Source organism: Barbus barbus (assembly GCF_936440315.1).
Source record: "Barbus barbus genome assembly, chromosome: 20".
In the NCBI taxonomy this organism is placed as follows: Eukaryota; Metazoa; Chordata; class Actinopteri; order Cypriniformes; family Cyprinidae; genus Barbus; species Barbus barbus.
In genome coordinates this window covers 4,748,164-4,768,672 of record NC_136748.1, presented here as the reverse complement: position 1 = coordinate 4,768,672, position 20,509 = coordinate 4,748,164, and the positions used below count along the sequence as shown (strand labels likewise).

The following is a 20,509-nucleotide window of genomic DNA, read 5'->3' as shown; positions in this document are numbered from 1 at the left end:
TTTCTGATTAACTTTTTGCACTTTTGATGTTATTTCAGTGCTATACTATACTATAATCAGTATTATAGTAATTAAATATTAATTTAGTTATCTGCAAAACTTGTTCTATTTTGTTGTAGATCATTAAACCTTTACGCTGCCTCAGAAGCCTGTCCGAAATCAGTTTTGTGAGGTGCCTTCGTGCAAAAACGCTGCCTGCAAAGTCATTGTCTAAGTTTTCAGATGCAGCCATGGAAAGCCAAGACACCAGCTGAACTCTATCAGTAATTAGAAAGCTATCCTGCCCCTAGTCAGTGGAAATAATTTAGCTAGTTATTAGCTGGTTCAGTCCCAACACCAACCAGGATTATGAAGATGAAACAAGGGTGGACATTTCAGCAAGACAATGATCCCAAACACAGCCAAGGAAATTCAATTACATTTACATTTATTCATTTAGCTGACGCTTTTATCCAAAGCGACTTACAATTGCTATATATGTCAGAGGTCGCACGCCTCTGGAGCAACTAGGGGGTTAAGTGTCTTGCTCAGGGACACATTGGTGTCTCACAGTGGATTCGAACCCGGGTCTCTCACACCAAAGGTATGTGTCTTATCCACTGCGCCACCACCACCCAAGTTTCCACCTGAATTAGTTTCAGAGAAAGAAAATAAAGCTGGCCCAGCCAATCACTTGACTTGAATCCAACAGAAAATAAGAACTAAAGATCAGTTCATAGAAGAGCCCCACAGAGCCTTCAAGATTTGAAGACTGTGTGGAAGAATGGGCCAAAATCACACCTGAGCAATGTATGCGACCAGTTTCTCCATACAGGAGGCGTCTTAAAGCTGTCATTACCAACAAAGGCTTTTGTACAAAGTATTAAATACAATTCAGTAGTTCAATACTTTTTCCCTGTGTCATTCCATTTTATTACACACAACTTAATTTCTGAACTTATTTGTTTTGTTTTTTTATTTGCATGTATGGATTACTTAGGTTGTTACTGGCATCTTTAGAAATATATTTACTGGGAAAAATGGTGACATGTTCAATACTTATTTAACCCGCTGTATGTCATCCCTGTTACCCACATGTCAGAAACTGTTACCATGTAAAGTAACAGGGATGACGATTTCAAACTAAATGTTATATTATTATTAAATGTAATAAATAATTGTTTAAATTTACATTTTAAAAATAGTAACAGTATTGACACTGCATGAGGACCCCCCATAAACCTTACTCTTATCATCATAAATGCTATTTAAATAAGTTAAAATAATTTTTAATTGACTTTATGTAATATTGATGAAAGAATACATAGTATTGTTATGTTAAAATTGCAAATTTATTGTTATATTATATGAAATCTATGTTTGATTATTTCTTAGGGACGCAAAAGGCACCGATTTCGTGGAATGACCCAAATATTTGTTTTATCACATTTTAGAACTACATAACTACGTTTTAAAAATACTGGTATCAAGTGATTGACTTACCAATCACGTAAAACATGAGGTCCCTTATCAGAAAGCACAGAGCAATGGTACAGCCAAATATCAGAGCTCCTGCTGAAAGGTGAGACATTAAAACAAACTTCATATGAATCACATCATCATTAAATCATTAATACCAATCCCTTTTTTCTTTATTTTGCTCTCTGATTTAACAAAAACAACACTTATTAGAGAACAAATCAGAGGAGCAAAACCCGTGAGGTTTTATCCCGCTCCCACAAGGTTATATTCTGCACTCACACACTCCCTCGATATATTCACCCGCTGTCCACTTAGAATAATTTTCTTCCTGACCCGACCGTTCCAGCTAGATTTAGATCTCGTTTCCAGAATCTCACATTTAAATTTCTGCTACTGAAAGAAAGAGAGATGGGCTAACAAATAAAAATGTAGTCTGCACAAAATTGTATATGTTATTTTATTCGTCTTGTCAAGAGTTTTGAATTTATTGACAGCGAAATGTTAAACGAATTTAGTGTCTTTATTATGCATGCGCGCATTTTATTTGATGTGTTTTGGACTGTTGAACAGAAACACCCACCCACCGCAATGATAACGCTTGGAATAGCCATGACAATTTTTGACTGGATTCGTCTGAAAGAAGAAAGTCATACCCCTAGGACACCTCGAGAGTGAGTAAATCACAGGATCATTTTCATTTTTGGTGAACTAACCCTTTAAAGCAGGCTAACATATTCTATCACACCCAATAAACAAAATGATCTTTAAAAATAGCATCATATGACCACTTTAAAGACATTTCAGTACTGTTGCAGACAGAAGCACTAAATAGGTCTCACAAAAAATGGCTTTAGAAGTCATTATTGTATGTTTTAATGTTCTCTCACTGGCCAAATGCAATCCATTTAGAGCAATTAAGTTTGTCAATCTTCCTGAGGTAGATTTGGGGATTGTTAAGTCTTGTATTCTATCTGCAATACATGCACTTTATTTAATAAACATGCACTAGATAGATGTTTTGACCTCTATTTTTGATCCTTTTTTAACAAATGACTTTTTCTGAGATTTTAGCAGAGGTGTTTGTGTTGCACATCATAGAAGACAATGTTAGCATCTGATCATTTTAACTGTTGGAGAAAACGGATTAATTTTAAGCTTTTTGCGCTATTTTCATCTTCTGGGTTTAAAATCTACATCGTGTTGACATCACAATTTGTGACGTGGCAAAGGACTATAGTACATCGATGATGCGTTGGTGTCTGTTAAATTATTCATGAGGCTGCATGTGCTTATCCTATGAGAAAACACTTAATTATTCACAACAGCATGTGTTGATTTGCTATGACAGATGCTTCAGACTGTTAGATCGCGTACATTAACTGAGAGAAATATTCATGGATCGAAGGAGAGCGTTTGTTTTTGCTTTGTAATAACAGTTCGGCACAAACGCGATTCATTCACTTAGTGAGTGTAACCGTTTTTACAGCTCCGTGACACAACCCGTCTAACGGCTTATTTAAACGCAGCAGAATAAGCCTTAAATTATTAGCATTTTAAGGGAAATGCATCATAACGGCTTGCTGTGAACAGAGCTGTTTTTGACAGGTTAAAGGGTGTTGTTTTACACTACCATTGAGAAATTTTAACCAAAGTATGTTATAGACTTTTCATTGAGATCCTAAAAAAATCATACCAACTTGTGAAAAATGGGCATCCGATGACCCCTTTAAAAATACATTTGAACAATGGGATACATACCAAAAGACCACTTCTCATTCAGCAGCCTCTCAGCAAGGCTGTGCACCAGCTGAATCTCGTAGTCTTGATCTCTGCTTCCCTTAGATGCCTGGAGGACCCTCACACCTGTGGAGAGTTTGATGTAATCCTCGTAGTAATAGCCCCACGCTGCTAGAGAAAGCTGAAGCTGGCTGTCAAACTGTGCTAGATCATCCAGGGTAGTGCAGCCCAGGGTCTTCAGGCTGCCGAAATACAGTATATAGAAGAGCCATTATATAACAGACAGAATAGATGGATGAATGAATGTTTGAACTTCCTGACTTTCTCTGCCATTTATCAAGCAGAAAGACACGTCAGAGATGGCTACAGGAGCTGTACTTTCTCAGAAGTAACATAAGTAGTAAGGAGCATCATCATTTTGTCACAACCACATGGACTTTTAGTTTGTTTTCATTCCTCATGTGTTCCCTTGACAATGGCCGTTTCTCAATACCAAGTTCGCAGAGTCTGGACTTCCGTCCTTTCGAGTTTGGACTTGCCAAGTTCGACTCGGAAGAACGAACTCTCGAGGACGGGAGGACGAACTGAATTCTGGGTTATGGCCCGTATCAAGTCCGCACAAGTCACCTCTCGATGCATCCTCGGTAAAAGGGGCGGATCAAGAACACATCCGGGGATTTGAACTGGACTTGGCTAGATGTGAACTTTAAATTGGAACAGTACTTGGGCAGCGACTGATGACGTTTCACAAGTCCACAAGAACACAAGTACAGACAAGTACGCATATTGAGAAACGGCCCTAGTTCCTGTCTCCCCTTGATTATGTTAGTCAGTTCACCTGTGTCTAGTTAAATTAGTCATTAGTCCTTCATTGGTCTGTGTATTTAAGTTTCTGTCTGTTCAGTTTCAGTTTGTTGGGTCTCGTCAATTGTTACATGTTGCCACCTTCCTCTGTGTGGATTGCCTATATATGGATTTATTAAAGACTGTCAACCTTCATCTTCACGCGTGTTCATCTGCACTGTATCGTGACACATTTAAGGGTGCACTTGAACATGGCTTGACCAGACCTCCTCTCATTCCTTCATCCATCACTCTCTCATGACAATAAACAAACTCTTCTTCTCATTCTCCCACTAGAAAGCTGATGTATACATAGCTGTTGATATTTTTCGAGTGACAATGATATGTATGTGAACTCACGTGTGATAGTAGTGCTCCAGGCTCTGGGAACAAAGCCACTCCTGGAAGGCAAAGTCTCTGAGCAGCTGCACTTGGGCCTCAGTAATCTCCCTCCAGTGATGCTTTTTCTTTACCACTTCCTCCAGCCGAGACAGCACACATAAACTCAGCTCCTCCAGAGTCTGTACATCTTTAATTGAAGCAAAATAATTGAAAGAAAATGTTATAATATTCTTACCACGAAAACTATTTTAGGATTATTGGCACTCTTTCATTTTATACTTCAGTTTTTTACCTACTTTTTTTTAACCTACTTTAATTTTTATACTATGATAATAGATCTTCTTGTAAAATGTTAATCTAAATGTTTATATTTGAAAAATCTAATAAAAAAAAAAATAATTTAATTCTAAAATATATAAAAAAAAATATATAAAAACTGTAACCACTACACTGCTACAAAAAACAGCAACCATTCAATGCATGAAGTCCACTAAAATCAGTCCACTAGGGTGAAACGGATTTTATAGAGCCCTACAGATATTAGAAAATATTAAAAATATTTAACACAATTAACGCAGGGGTGGAACTATGTTTAGCACCCCACCCCCCCCACCTGCTAAAGAATTGTGTTTATTTAGATGCACAGAACGTCTTTACGAGCACATCAAACAGGATACTTTTCCGACGCATACTCCACATCACCTCAGCACCTGGTATGAGTCAAACGAGCGCGGAAAACGGTACCAGTGACGAAGTGTTGAACTAACCTTCAAACAAATACTTGTATTCGGATAGGCGGTGTCTCTGGAGCCATTCTTCAATCTGACTTTCCTTGCCTTTCTTCCAGCGCACCTCCCAGAAGAAAATCCACGAGACTGAACAGAAGACGAAGGTCAGCAAAAAGAGAAGGTCCATTAGACCATGTTTCGGCTCCACTCAGACCTCTGTGAGCTCAAGGTCTGCCTTGCTTTCTGCTGTCCTATCTGGTCCGGAGTACTTCTCCCATGTCTTCTCCTACTGGGGAAAAGGACAGCATACATATGATTTAGGACTTGTGAAGCATTGTTTGATTAAGTACAAATATTTGCAGTGCATTTAGAAAGTATTCAAACCCTTTCATTGTCACATTTTTGCACCGTGTCTACACTGGACGTGAGTGGTACGACATGATGAGACGTGGCTAAAGACAATAAAATTCTGTCTCCACTGGATGCAGCACAATGTGGGCCACAAATCTCCAACAGTAAACTGATGCCTTGTTCTATTTATGGAATGCTGACAGAAAGGTCAAATGATCTGAAACAGCTCAGTCTACTGTAGACATCCTCTACCTGGCACGATGCGAAGCAAGCAACAACAGTCATGTTCAATATTCTTCAAAATATCTTCTTTTGTGTTCAACAGAAGAAAGAATCTGTATTAGTTTTGGAAGAACTTAAGGGAGAGTAAATGACAATTTTCATTTTTGGGTGAACTATCCCTTTAATATTTAGATGAAGCACATAATATTTAGATGAAGCACATTGAGTGACAATTAAAGCCTCAGGTCGAGGGTATGATGTGACAAGCTTTGCTCATCTCGAATTTGGGGATTTTCTGTGGAACACAAAAAAGGATATTTTGATAAATGTTGAGAACCAAACAATATTGGGGCTCAATGACTTCCACCACATGAAAAAAAAAAAGAAATATATATATATATGCCTTTGGTGTGAGAGACCCGGGTTCGAATCCACTGTGAGACATCAATGTGTCCCTGAGCAAGACACCTAACCCCTAGTTGCTCCAGAGGCGTGCGACCTCTGACATATATAGCAATTGTAAGTCGCTTTGGATAAAAGCGTCAGCTAAATGAATAAATGTAAATATAAATATATATATATATTTTTTTCTCAAAATATCTTCTATGTTTCACATAAGAAAAAAAACATTTTGTAACAACATAAGGGTTAATAAATGACTTAAAGGGATAGTTCACACAAAAATGAAAATTTGATGTGTATCTGCTTACCCCCAGGGCATCCAAGATGTAGGTGACTTTGTTTCTTCAGTAGAACACAAATGAAGATTTTTAACTCAAACTATTGCAGTCTGACAGTCATATAAAGGCAGTCAATGGGACCCACGGCTTTGAGAGTAAAAAAAAAAACATACACAGACAAAACCAAATTAAACCCTGCAGCTCGTTACGATACATTGAGGTCTTAAGACACGAAACAATCGGTCTGTGCAAGAAACTGAAAAGTATTTATATAATTTTTTTTTTACCTCTGATCCACCACAATGTCCAACTGTCCTGAGCGCGTTCACAACAGCCAGTGCGTAACGCTTCAATGTGCTCTGGCATAGTAGATGCATGCGCGGAAGCGATCTGTCGCGCGCATGTCACTCATTGTCTACACAGTGCAGAGAGATTGGGAGTAAGACAGCTACTCAAAATGGTAATTACGTCACAAGTTGTTGTGAACACACTCAGGATTGTTGGGCATCGCGGTGGATCAGAGGTAAAAACAATGATATAAATACTGTTCCGTTTCTTGTACAGAGCGATTGTTTCGTGTCTTAAGACCTCAATGTATCCTCACGAGCTGCAGGGTTTAATCTGGTTTTGTCTGTGTATGTTTTTTTTTACTCTCAAAGCCGTGGGTCCCATTCACTGTCATTATATGACTGCAACGGTTTGAGTTAAAAATCTTTGTTTGTGTTCTACTGAAGAAACACAGTCACCTACATCTTGGATCCCCTGGGGGTAAGCAGATAACATCAAGTGTTAATTTTTGGGTGAACTATCCCTTTAATTTTCATGTTTTGGTGAACTATCCCTTTTAAGTATTTCTCTGTATTTTGCTACATTCAGCTTTCCTTCTACATTGACCAGTTCCTGCCTCTGAAATACTTCATGATGCATACAACACTGTGATAATATTACACAGATGATAAGCAGTTCCTGGTTTCCTCCTCACAGAGGCCTCAAATCCAATAATTATTTTTCTCACAGCCTGTTTTTTTTTTTTTTGCTAATTCCAAGTTTACATCTGGCCACTCTGACATAAAGCTCAGATTGGTGGAGTGCTGCAGTGATGGATGTCCTTCTGCAAGTGTCTCCCACCTACACACATGATCTCTGGAACTCAACCAGTGAATCTGTCAGGTTCTTGGTCACATCTCCCCTGATTGTTCAGCTTGGCCGGACAACCTGCTCTTTGAACAATTCTCTGTGCCTCGACACAAACCTGTGTCTGTTCCTTTGACCACATGGCTTGGTTTTTACTCTGGTATGCATTTTCAGTTTTTTACAATGTACAAGGTTACCACAAATCTGCTTTGCCTCATGGGACTGGTTTTTGCTTTACAGGGTATAGAGAACAGATTGATGTAAAAAAATTATAATAGAACATTTCACAAAATGTGCAACATTTCATAATGTGGAAAAAAATTATACTTTCACTTGAATACTTTTACAGTAACAACTTTGCATCCATTCTTACACCATGAAGATGTACACGTGCACCCTTAGTTTCACCTCTGCTAAATAATTACTGCAGCGCTTCCATGATGTCGTTTAGGTCTTTAAACATTGAAGTCCTGTTATCAGTACAGACTTTAATATTAAATATATTTCATCGGTGCATACTAGTGAAGCAAAATACACAAAACTAAAGTCCCCGAAAAATGTTATCATATATTGCCTACCTAAATAACAATCTAAACCTACATATCCTGAACTCCGAATCAGTGGCATAAACACAACATATACGACCAGAACAATCACACAATGCCATAGAAAAACAACACTCAGTACTGAAATACCCACAGTGCGGTTAAAAGTAATCAATTAAGCCTATAAAGTACTGTACGACTCTTTACTATTCATATTTAGACAACAGCTGCAGTACTGTCTTCTAGATATTTACCTTGATGGATGTCTTTTGAGAACCGGAAACACCGCGGGATCTAGCGCTAGCATAGATGACGCAGGAAATGACGCTGCGTTAGTAAATGTGGAAAGTGTCGCATAATGTTGACGTCAGAGGACTCTTTGTCGCACACGAGGACTAGATGCTAATCTCGAGCATTTTCAGCCGTCATGGTAAAATAAGGTGTTTATCTCAATAATGCTTAACAATGGCTTTATTTCTTCTTTGGTTGAGTGACAACTTGTGTTTGTGTGAATTAGGGAAAACAGAAGAAACAGAAAAAATATGCCACGATGAAAAGAATGATCAGTTTAAAGGATCAGAGGATGTGAGTATCATCGTTTGTATTGTATTATATTATTTATTAGCAACACATGGATTAAAATGCTTCTCACAAGATGATAATATTGGTAGCGTGTCACAGAGAGAATCTAATAAAATATTAAACTGATATAAATTACACAAACGTTATCGGTCAAAATTTGGGTTGTTTTGATTTGGTGTTATCGAGAAACTTTTTCCTTTTAATATCAATGTTGAAAACAGTTTTTGCTGCTTAACTTTTACAGAGACCGTGATACACTGCTATTCAATGTTACTGCCATTTATTTTTCCTGTTGGGCCTCAATGTGAAGCACTCTTTATAAGATCCGTTTACTGTTATAAATATCATTTCTGGCATTAATTTTGTGATGCTTGAAAATGCATATTTGAGTGATCGAGTTGAAAATAACTCAATTTGGTACACTATGCACAGTCTTTAAAAAGTAGCATCTCATAACCTTGCTTTTTTCCATTCTTTTTGTCCAGAAAAGAACAGGACAGAGCAAAAACACAAAAGAAGAAGAAAGCGGATCCTTCAGTCATTAAAGAGCAAGAAGTGTAAGTTTGAATTCTATATTTCTGATTGTGTTACTTTGCATCTGTTGATGCGTGCAGGACAAATATCTTATGAAAATAGAATTGTGCATTGTGTTGATCTTTTTAATGCAATGTTGACATAATTGAACAATATTTTAAGGCTCCATGCTAATGTTTTAACATTGTTTATAGGGCTGGGCGATATATCACATGCAATTGCATGCGCATCTCGTCAGTAAAGCTGGTTCCGTGATTTAGTGGTAAATCTCCATCACCTGCTTTCAAGTGGAGTGGCATTAACTACACAGAGCCGTAGTTCACTGACAAGCTACACAATGACTATGTTTACATGGACATCAGTAATCTAATTATTTACCTTATTCTGAATAAAACAATATTAAGATTACGTTTTACATGTTATAGTACATAGATCGATTAATGGCATGCGTCATTACGTCACCACGTGACGCCATCCGACGTCCCCTCCAGAATTTCAAGTATAAATATATAGTTCGTCTTTGTGATGATGCCATATACAGTTTTGGGTGTTTCAATGTTATGAAAGCTTCAAGTGCAGTTAATTCTTTGTACGTGCATACAGATGGTGTTGAAGCTCTTTTATTTGTCGTCAAACGGTTGACCAATGCCGTGTGTGTATCCCGCCGCAAAATGCAGTGAAAAGTCCTACACGACGGTAATAGTTTGATTAAGGTGTTTACATGTCTGTACTGCACTTCAATAATGCGACTAAAATAGGAATACTCCACATTTTAATTCGATTTCTGTTTACTTCAAATATGACTTTAGCTGGATTAAGGTAATCAAAAATCTCTGTTTAGATGGTAGACACTTAATCAGAGTATTGTCTTAATCGTATTAAAATCGATGTCCATGTAAACGTACTATCACGTTCATTATCGAAATATCGCATTCATTATCGCAGATGAATCGCCTTCGATAATGAACGTGATATTGCGTAGCTTGTCAGTGATCTACGGCTCTGTGTATTAAATGCCGCTCCATTTGAAAACAGGTGATGGAGATTTACCGCTAATCACGGAACTGGCTTTACTGACGAGATGCGCATGATCATCGCGTTCGATATATCGCCCAGCCCTAATTGTTTACTATTTAATACCATTGTTAATCAACTCATTATATTCATTTATTTTAATTAAACAATTAAAATATTTATTCAAATTAGACATGAGACAAATTTTTCATAAAACAAGATATTTGCAATGTCTCATTATTTTTATTCTTTTAATCCATACTTGTCAATTTACCATTAATGATTTATCATATACAGTCATGGCCAAAAATATTGGCACCCTTGGTAAATATGATCAAAGAAGCCTGTGAAAATGAATCTGTGTTGTTAATCCTTTTGATTTTTGATTTAAAAAAAAAATCACAAAAATCTAACCTTTCATTGGATAAGAATTTAAAATGGGGGGAAATATCATTATGAAATGTTTTCTCAAATTCATGTTATTGGCACCCCTAGAAATTCGTATGAGTAAAATATCTCTGAAGTATATTCCCATTCATTTTCACAATTTTGAGCACTCCAGGGTGATTATGAACATGACATTATCCAGCCATGGCTTCCTGTTTCACAGAAATATAAACAGGAGGGAAAACAAAGCCCAAATTCCCTTAATCATCCATAACAATGAGAAAAAAAAAAAGAATATTTCTGATGTGCAGCAAAAAATAATTGAGCTTCACAAATTAGTGAAGTGGCTTTAAGAAAAGAGCTAGAGCAGTGAAAATTCCCATTTCCACCATCAGGGCAATAATTAAGAATTTCCAATCAACAAAAAATAAAAGAAAAAGTAAAGAGTGTAAAGACCATCGACTCTACCGTGCGACTCCACCGGGCAGGGACACCGGCAAGGGATAGTAGTAGCTTTTTATTTAATTTTTTCATTGATATGTTTATTATTGAAATGTTTTTGTTATATGCATGTGTCAATTTTATTTAATTTCTTTATTTTCTTAAATATGTGGGTAGATAGTATTTATAGAGTTGTAACTTTTTAGTTTTAGTTACTTTTTCTTATTTGTAAGTCGCTTTGGACAAAAGTGTCTGCTAAATGACTAAAGTAAAGTAAAGTAAGTAAAAAATGTTACAAAACTGCCTGGAAGAGGACGTGTGTCTATATCGTCCTAATGCACGGTGAGAAGGAGAGTTTGAGTGGCTAAAGACTCTCCAAGGACCACAGCTGGAGAATTGCAGAAAATAGTTGAGTCTCGGGGTCAGAAAACCTTAAAAAAAATTGTCAAACAGCACCTACATCACCACATGTTGTTCGGGAGGGTTTCAAGAAAAATTATCCTAGCTCATCCAAAAACAAACTCTAGCATATTCAGTTATCAGACACGACTGGCACTTCAAATGGGATGGGCCTCTATGGTCAGATGAAACTAAAAAATGAGCTTTTTAGCATCAAACACTCAAGATGGGTTTGGTGTACAATGAAATACAGTGCCCTCAAAAAGTATTGGAACAGGAAAGACAAAATTGCTCTGTTGGCTGTGTAGTCAAGACATTTGCAAATATGATTAAAAGATGAATGAGACAAAACTACAGAATGTCACATTTTATTATTAGCCGTTTCAACACATGCATGTTTTACCAGCTAAGAAGTTCAGCACTTTTAGAGTTTCATCCCTCTATCTGATGTGAGCATAAGTACTGGAACAGTTGCCTCACAGGTCTTGTTGCATTAATCTCCTGTTGCATTCTTCAGATATTAAAAGCAGGGAATGTGTCATATCAGTTATATCCATTACTTCTGTATTCTGAATCTTGCATTCGATGATGACACACACAAACCAGGATGAAGACGAGGGAGCTGACTTTGAGAGAAAAGCAAGCAATTTGGATGCTTAAAGAAAAGAGGAAGTCCATTAGAGCTCTAGCAAAAACAAAGGGCATGGAGAAATCAAGAGTTTGGAAACCACCAGCAACCAACAACCACCAGCAAACAACAGTAGTCGATGACAGACAAATCATAAAAGCTGTGAAAATGAATCCTAAAAGACGTGTCTGTAAAATCACCAACAACTTCCAGAAAGCTGGGGTGATGCTCTGACAATCTACTGTCCTCAGGAGACTGACACAGAATTACAGATGCTACACAGCAAGATGCAAACCTCTGACCAGCACCAAACATAGAAAGGCAAGATTAGAGTTTGCAAAAAAGCACAAAGGTGAGCCAGAAGAGTTTTGGAACTGTGTTTATGGACCGATGAGACAAAGATGAACCTTTATCTAAGTGATGGGAAAACAAAAATGTGGAGAAAAAATGGAACTGCAATGATCCCAAGCATACAGCCTCATCTGTAAAGCATGGTGGAGGTGGTGTCATGGCATGGGCATGCGTGGCTGTCTCTGGAACAGGCCCTCTCAACTTTACTGATGACTTGATGTAGGATGACAGTAGCAGAATGAATTTGGAAGGGTACAAAACCGTCTTGCCTACCAATATTCAAGAAAATGCCACCAGATTCATTGGGAAGTGCTTCATATTGCATCAGGACAATGACCCAAAACACCCTGCCTGTTCAGTCAAGGAATTTATAAGGGAAAAGAAATGGAAAGATTTCCCAAGTCAATCTCCAGATTTAAATCCAAATGAACATGAATTTCACCGGCACTGTATATTGCTCTATTTTTGATGTTGTGGGCCTATATTTCTGCTCGTTTAGACACATGGCATCATGGATTCTATCAAATACCAACAGATAAAAAAATCAATGTGACTGACTCTGTTAGAAATCTTATAATGGGCCATGTTTGGATCTTCCAACCGTACAATAATCCAAACCTCAAAAACAACACACAGCCGCCTTCGATCATATTTACCAAGGGTGCCGATATTTTTGGCCATGACTGTAAATATTCTTAAGCAGTAGTTCACCCCACAATGATAATTCTGTCATCATTTACTGACCTTCACAACATTCCAAACTCATTGGATTTTCTTCTCTCTCTCTCTCTCTCTCTCTCTCTGTCTGTCTGTCTGTCTGTAAAGTACAAAAGATATTTGAATTGGGGCTCAACGGATCACAAAACTCACAGATCAATTCATATTACGCAAAAATGTAACTTTGCGTTCTATTTATTAAGATACCACAGCAAATACTACCAACCTAATAAAGTTCAAACATTATTAATAATAACAGAACAGTCACTAATGAAATAAATGAACAAAAACTTGCTGAAACATGTATTCTGAGATACATTTGTAGGTATATGTCCATTCAAGTGCGAGAAGACGCAACAGAAAACTGAATTCTGTGTTCTAGCAGTTTCTGAAACAAGCTTAGTGTGTGCGCAGAAAACAGCATGCGAGTACAAAATTGTGTTCTCCACTTCTTTAATTGTTTAAAAATGATTGAATGTTTAATTGTCAAAACTTAGAAGCACATGTGCATCAGTCTATGATGGTTAAACTTTGCAACTAAGCCACGAATCACTTCCATGCCAAACGGTTGGGCTGATCCGCACAGATCACAGAACAACTATGATCCATAGAACCCCTAATTTGAATTAATTGGCTGTTTTTGTCCATACAATGAAAGTCAATGTTTTCCATAAGTTTCATGCACCAAAACGTCTGTACAACTGTACAAGCTGTACCAGTGGTATTACCAAGTCTTCTTAGGTAAATGATCACTTTAGAAGGTTTTGTGCATCAGAATATCAAATCAAACTTATAACTTCTGTCAGGCCTAGTCGAACGTGACGTCATCACAGAAAATGAATTTCAGTGCACAAACTTCTGTTCTCTTAAACGTCTATATAATTCCTGTAGTGATAATTATAGTAATATGTTGAGTAATACTTTTGAGTCTTTGTATGCATGTGTTTGCATTAATTATATATAATAATTTATGCCTCAACCTATCTTTCTTTCAGAGCAAAGTACCCATCTTGTATGTTCTTTCAATACAACACCCAGCTTGGACCTCCATATTACATCCTTGTTGATACCAACTTTATCAACTTTTCTATTAAGGCCAAATTAGATGTTGTCCAGTCAATGATGGACTGCCTCTATGCTAAATGTAAGTTTCCACATTCTCAGAATTACTTTCATCAATGCTGATAAGAAAGAGTATGGGTGTTATGGGGGCAGTTGTGGCATAATGGTTAGAGAGTCTGACTTATAACCCAAAGGCAGCGGGTTCGAGTCTACAATTCCAGCAGGGATTGTAGGTGGGAGGGAATGAATGTACAACACTCTCTTCCAGCCTCAGTAACATGACTGAGGTGCCCTTGAGCAAGGCTCCGAACCCCAAACTGCTCCCTGGGTGCCACAACAAAAATGGCTGCTCCAGGTGTGTGTGTACTTGGATGGGATAAATGCATAGCACAAATTCGGAGTATTGGACACCATACTTGCCTACATGTCATGTCACTTTCATATATTGGATAAATTGATCACTGTGGAGATTCCATTGTAGCAACATTGAACAAAAATGATGCTGTATATAATACAGAGTTTACACATGGATTAAAGTTCTCCATCGCTACGACGGATTTCCATCAATTGCAGGGTTCCGCCTGTCCTTAATGTCTTAAATTCACTTTTCATAATTTTAAGGCTGTAAATATGCTTACATTTCTCAAATAGTGTAGTAAATGTCTTAATTTTAGTTTGAATAGGTCTTAAATTAAGGAAAGACGAGGTGTATTCAGCCTGCTGAGGGGGATGTGATCAAAGCCAAATCCTCTCTCCACTCTAAGCATTCTGAAATCACTCCTCTCTGGGTCCTCTCACGGAAAAACTGCTCTGTGTTCAATCCATTTTAAAAGTTATCAGGGATTAAAGTTTTCTATCGCTACGACGGATCTCCATCAATTGGAAAAAATGAGGGGAAAAGAAACATGAAGCGCACTGTTGTTGTTTTTTGGCGCACCAAAAATCATCCCCGCCACGACTGCAGCTTCTCACTGACAACATGGTGACGCCTCTCGCATCATTCGCAGTCGGGTTATTAGCAGAGAACACAGAGCAGAACTTGATTTTTGGCACGGGATTGCGGATATTAATAATAATTATACTCATTCCCGCAGGTTCCGATGGAATGTATCACATTTGCACGTGCTTTTGAGTCTTGATAACTCGCTCAAGCGCTGTCATTTTCTGTGCGCCCACAGATCACGATAAGGAGAGCGACAGCTTTTAATAATTAATAAGGGAGTTTGCAAATGTGATATTGATTCAATTCAAAAGATCAATAAACAAGTACTGCATGATTTTACTCCATATCATCAACGAAAATAGTTCCAAATCAAGTAACAGTTGAGCCGCTGTGCATCTTTAAAGGCAAACACCGCATGCATTTTTGAACGAATCTAGTGAGTCAGTGATTTATGATTACCCATTCATAAAGACTTGCTTCATTCTGGAATGAATCAGCCGTTCGAACGAATCAACTGAATAAATGATTCAGTGACAAAATCAGTGACATGCCGCCACCTGCTGGTGGTTTCAGTTTCATTTTTAGTGTATTTAATTCATTTAATATTTCTGTTTTCAAAATTTAATATTTAAAACAATCTCCACATTTATAAATTGAATTGCACTCATGCCACCTCTGAGCCTCATTAAACGTCTGAAAATGTACCTACAACTACAAGCCACTTTTGTGTTCTCTGTAGTACAAATATTTTTTTTTATTAATACTAATTTCATATGATTGGTAATTATTTTGTCGTCTTAGGGGCCAAGCACCGAAGGTGCGTAGGCACCTATTATATCCGTTAGTGTTCTTATTAGGGGCCAAGCACTGTGGTTACTATTGACAGTATCATCTTGGGAGGGGCTTGTGCAGAACTGCGTCACTCTGCCAAGAATCTGTGAATGGCTTGATCTGAGAAGGGTTATTTATGGGGATTTAAAAAAAAAAAAACACTGGGTGGATTTTTATCATTACAGGGTGGTTGTGTACACGCACTTCCAACACATATTTCAGTTCAAACAACATGTAAAAATGAATTTTGGGTTTGATGTAATAGTATTATATGACACCATTCATTTGTTCATGATTTATTACAACACAAAATGGTATTTTAGTAGCAGGTTTCTTTGTTCAATAATTTTTGATGAATGAAATGGGAAGGCCTATTTTAATTCCCTGTATGTATTAATATAAATTTTTACCCTGTCTGAGTGCTTTATGCATACAGCCCCTACTCTTCATACAAGTTACACAGTCTGATTAAACTACTAACATACATTTGCAGTTTTCAAGCTAATAATTAAGCTAATATTTTTTGTTGTTGTGTCATTCAGGTGTTCCTTGCATAACGGACTGTGTGATGGCTGAGCTTGAGAAATTAGGGATGAAGTTTCGAGTGGCTTTGCGGTAATGCACACTTTCATGACATGCATGTTACAGTATCAGTGTCTTGAACACTGGGGACCAAACCAGTATTTGCGGACAGGGGCATAATAATAATCCTTTTTATTTAAATGTCCTGTTTTTGTTTATTTAAATGAAAGATTTAAAGGGAATAATGAAAAGCTGTAAAATAAGTGTTGTTTGTAAAATCAAAAGTTGAACTATTTGCAAATAATAGTTTTATTTTAAGATATGCACACATTCACTTTAAATCACATTCTGTTGTGAATTACATGAATCACACCTATTTTCTATGTAAAACTTCAACAACAAAAAAAGCATAATTCTGTCAGTTGTTTAACATTTCTGTCATAAAACAGTTGGCAAATATGTTTAGCTACTTAAATCTTGCACTCTTTCACTGTTAAAACTGAAATGCTGGGACACACACTCGGCTACTCTGAACAGTAAAGCTAGTCTTCTCTGATTTGATTGGCCATCGTAATCACTTTGGCAGTGATGAGCACTGTTAGACCTCTGCGGCAGTTGATCCTAAAAATGCATCCCCTAAAACGTTATCCTGACAACACAGTGCAATGTGTAACGCAGACCAGCATCAGGAACAACAAACATGCCATTCACTATTTCACAGAACCAAATGAACAAATACATTGTAATCTTAATGTTCATTACACACATATAAAATATATAATTTTAATGCACAAGTAAATGCATATGCATGATATATATCTTGCAGAAATTTCTCTGATCTTATGGCAAATTACTAGCTTTGTTTGGCCTTAGCGTATCATGCTTGTCGCAATGTTTTAATTAAAAGGCATTTTTCTTTTTAGAGCTCGTGTGTGAACAGTTTTTGAAATGCTGGTAAATCAGCTGCAGCATTTGCTGGCTTAAGCAGTAGTAACTTCAGTTCCACCGTTGTTGCAGTGTGTGCCACTGCAGTGGTCATTAGATTAACTACATTGTGGACAGCAATGTCATTTGCCGTAAATGACATTTGAACAGTTTGTCAAATTTGATAACATTACAGTTTCAACAGAATTTATATTACATTTGCATGTAATCATTTAGAAGATGTTTTTTTCCAAAGTGACTTACAAATGAGGACAATAGAAGAAATCTGTCATCTCTGTTCTGATTTGTGGCAGACATCCCGATTTCCTGCAGTGTCTGGCATATTGATAGCGGCTCTCTGACACCCACAAATTCTATGCAAAATCCCAAAAATTGAGTGAGAGAGAGAAGCCCTGTTTCCAGTGTATTTTTGGTCATTTCATCAAAAGTTGTCAGCATCTGGAATGGTAACGATGTAGATAAAAGATAGAAAGCTATTGTGTATGTGAATAGTAGATGTGGTGCATTTACCAGAAAAGTGCAAATTGGCATTTCAGTGTGGTTTTAACAGGTTTTTTGTATGAAAGAGGCTACGCTTTCTTCCTTGGTTTTTATGCTGATTTGAACTTTATTTGCAGGATTGCAAAAGATCCCCGCTTTGATCGATTACCTTGCTCACACAAAGGAACATATGCTGATGACTGCTTGGTGCAAAGAGTAACGCAGGTATGAGAACGGTGTAATCTGTGGGGTTATAATAGTTTACCTTTACTAAGATGGCAGCATCTTAGTAAAGGTGTTACTCTACAGAAGCTACAGAAATGTGGCTTCTCTCAAAAAATTAGCTTCAAAAATCACACGCCATTAGGACTGAATTTTGATAAACATTAATATACACACCTATTGATGATCATTTTTTTCATGGTTCAATTTAATAAAAAAGAGGGTAAAATGTTGTAAAAACACTAACAATAAAAACTTTAAAATGTATTTTCATTAATTAGAAGTTACTGATCAGATACAATATTGCTTTAGTTCAGAAATATGACTGTGTAATAAGCTTTCATTCCACCAGGTCCAAATGGACCCAGGAATGCAAAGTCGAATGCAGATTTTGAATGCATTATGAAGGTTAAGGCACAGCAAATGTGGAGGGTTCACAAAAGCAAGCAATCAAACAAATAAATAAAATGAGATTCTCAAATTGGGAGTGAAAATGAAAGAAATTCACAAATCGATAAAATAAGTGAGACTATGAAACAATTCTAATCTCAGAGCTGATACCCTTTATATTATGACTAAAGCATTCCCATTTGTTTCATTAGCACAAATGTTACATTGTGGCCACGGTGGACAGGGACCTAAAAAGGAGGATTCGGAAGATCCCAGGAGTCCCCATCATGTACATCTCCAATCACAGGTACTCAAGCTCTCTTTGCTAAATCTTACCTTAATGTTCTGAGGAGTGGGTCTGGTGGGTTTGCCATATCAGCTGGTGAGTGCAAGTGAGAAAGTTATGTGCAAACTCCAGAATTTGACTGAAGTCAGATGCTTTCTGCTCCCTGTATTGATGATCTGGCAGTGTTTGCGTACTTTTTCATAGATTGAGTGGATTGGATGCAATATTTGTTATATACACAGACGTTTTGAACCTTTTTTAACTTGCAACAAACACTTCTCGTTCACAATTTTAAGTACTGCTTAATAAATCACCTGTATATAGATGAATAAAGTTTAACATAGGCCAATACTATTAAAATAACATTAAAATTGCATTTAATTTTAATTTTATTTTGTATTAGGGATGCATGAAATAAGTTACTAATATTATAAAAACACAGATTTGTGAGCAATACTGGAAATTAAGGTGTCAGAATAACATGAAACGCACATGGTCCCTCTGGATTGAGCCAGCCAACTGCTCTCAAATCGCTCACACAATACTTTGATGGCATATGTTACAGTGACATGGCATTGTCACCATCTTAAGTCGGACAAAATTTCTAACTAGCATGCCCTGCTTAAAGTCCGACCGATTGATTGAAATTGTCGACCGATTATTGTAACAGAAGAGTATTATCTTGTCACCTGTGTAAATTATAACTGTTATAATTTTTTTTTTTCAGGTATAACATTGAGAGGATGCCAGACGATTATGGCGCACCACGGATGTAGATGTTTGTTTGTTTGTTTGTTTTTTTTATTAGAATTTTTTTGTGAATAAACCCCCACCTTCTACATTTAAAATATTTCCCCTGTGAATTGTTCAGAACTCAGTACAATACATTTTTTGGCATCCCAGATCCTGAGCAGTTCAGAGTACATCAGAGGAAATTAAAAGGTGGGGAAAAATAGGAGGAAAATGATCTGCAATCAATGAAAATGACTAACCTAAATGACTAGTCCAAATCTAGTGGCTGTTGTGGGGAACTTCGGTGATCTAGGACCTCCTCTTCTTGATATAAATGTGTTATTGATTTAAATTATTTGGTGTCTCCCATCAATGATATTGATTTAATCAAACATATTAAATTGGCCTAGTAGTCTTTAACTGTTACAATATGTTAACAGCTCACCAATGCAGTTTTAAATAATAATGAACCTTTCCCCTGAAGCCACTCCCTGACACTTTTATGTTCATAGAATCTTAGGATTTTTTTGTCTTTTGTCTTCATCTTAACAATGACATCTCTGTCAGTTGTTTACACATCTGGTTGGATCCCTTTTGCTTGGAAGCTGTCATAAATAAAAAAAAATCACCATAGATAAATTTATCAGTACCCTTGTTTGTCAAATTATGTTGTTTGTCAATTATTATTGTTAATTACCGTTGGCTTCTTGTGGCTAAAACCATATTTACATTCTGCAGTGCTACACACAGGATGACTTGAATGCAATTAATTGTAAAATAGGCTACTTGGACAATGTACAGCTGGCTAAATAATTGTTTTTTACCATCTTGCTTTTGCTGTTCTAAGGAATGATTTATGCCTGTCTTAAAATCACTACACTGTCGTAGGTGCGCCAAGCAGTATGTGTAAAATGATCACAAATCATTGACCATTGTTATAAACTTGCATATATAGGATTAACTGAGCATTGAATTTCTTAGACCACATTGCTAAAACTGC

The 20,509-nt window shown here is 37.0% G+C and overlaps 2 protein-coding genes across 2 annotated transcripts in view; one reads left to right on the top strand and one right to left on the bottom strand.

Annotated features, from left to right (window-relative positions):
* Nucleotides 1–8,374, bottom strand: part of LOC306886658 (apoptosis-resistant E3 ubiquitin protein ligase 1-like) — a 38,881-nt gene extending 30,507 nt beyond the window's left edge. The window contains exons 1-5 of the mRNA XM_079443954.1: nucleotides 8,298–8,374; nucleotides 5,151–5,400; nucleotides 4,402–4,570; nucleotides 3,220–3,440; nucleotides 1,483–1,554 (exon numbers count right to left, since the gene is read on the bottom strand). Of these exons, the coding sequence (XP_079300080.1) occupies nucleotides 1,483–1,554; nucleotides 3,220–3,440; nucleotides 4,402–4,570; nucleotides 5,151–5,298 (610 nt within the window). The 5' untranslated portion in view covers nucleotides 5,299–5,400; nucleotides 8,298–8,374. The remainder of the gene's footprint in view (nucleotides 1–1,482; nucleotides 1,555–3,219; nucleotides 3,441–4,401; nucleotides 4,571–5,150; nucleotides 5,401–8,297) is intronic.
* A 14-nt stretch (nucleotides 8,375–8,388) lies between these two features.
* On the top strand, nucleotides 8,389–20,468 carry LOC306886657 (rRNA-processing protein FCF1 homolog). Its single transcript, XM_079443953.1, has 8 exons — nucleotides 8,389–8,473; nucleotides 8,561–8,628; nucleotides 9,111–9,182; nucleotides 14,092–14,240; nucleotides 16,475–16,547; nucleotides 18,017–18,104; nucleotides 18,704–18,798; nucleotides 19,505–20,468. Exons 1-8 carry the CDS (start codon nucleotides 8,471–8,473, stop codon nucleotides 19,551–19,553), a joined length of 597 nt encoding a protein of 198 aa, XP_079300079.1. The 5' UTR covers nucleotides 8,389–8,470; the 3' UTR covers nucleotides 19,554–20,468.
* The last annotated feature ends 41 nt before the right edge of the window (nucleotides 20,469–20,509 follow it).

Bases quoted from the DNA above. Each gene is read 5' to 3' on its own strand.
- LOC306886657 (XM_079443953.1), top strand. The intron at 14,241-16,474 runs GTAAGTTTCCAC...TGTGTCATTCAG, and splicing joins GGACTGCCTCTATGCTAAAT to GTGTTCCTTGCATAACGGAC. The intron at 18,799-19,504 runs GTACTCAAGCTC...TTTTTTTTTCAG, and splicing joins ATGTACATCTCCAATCACAG to GTATAACATTGAGAGGATGC.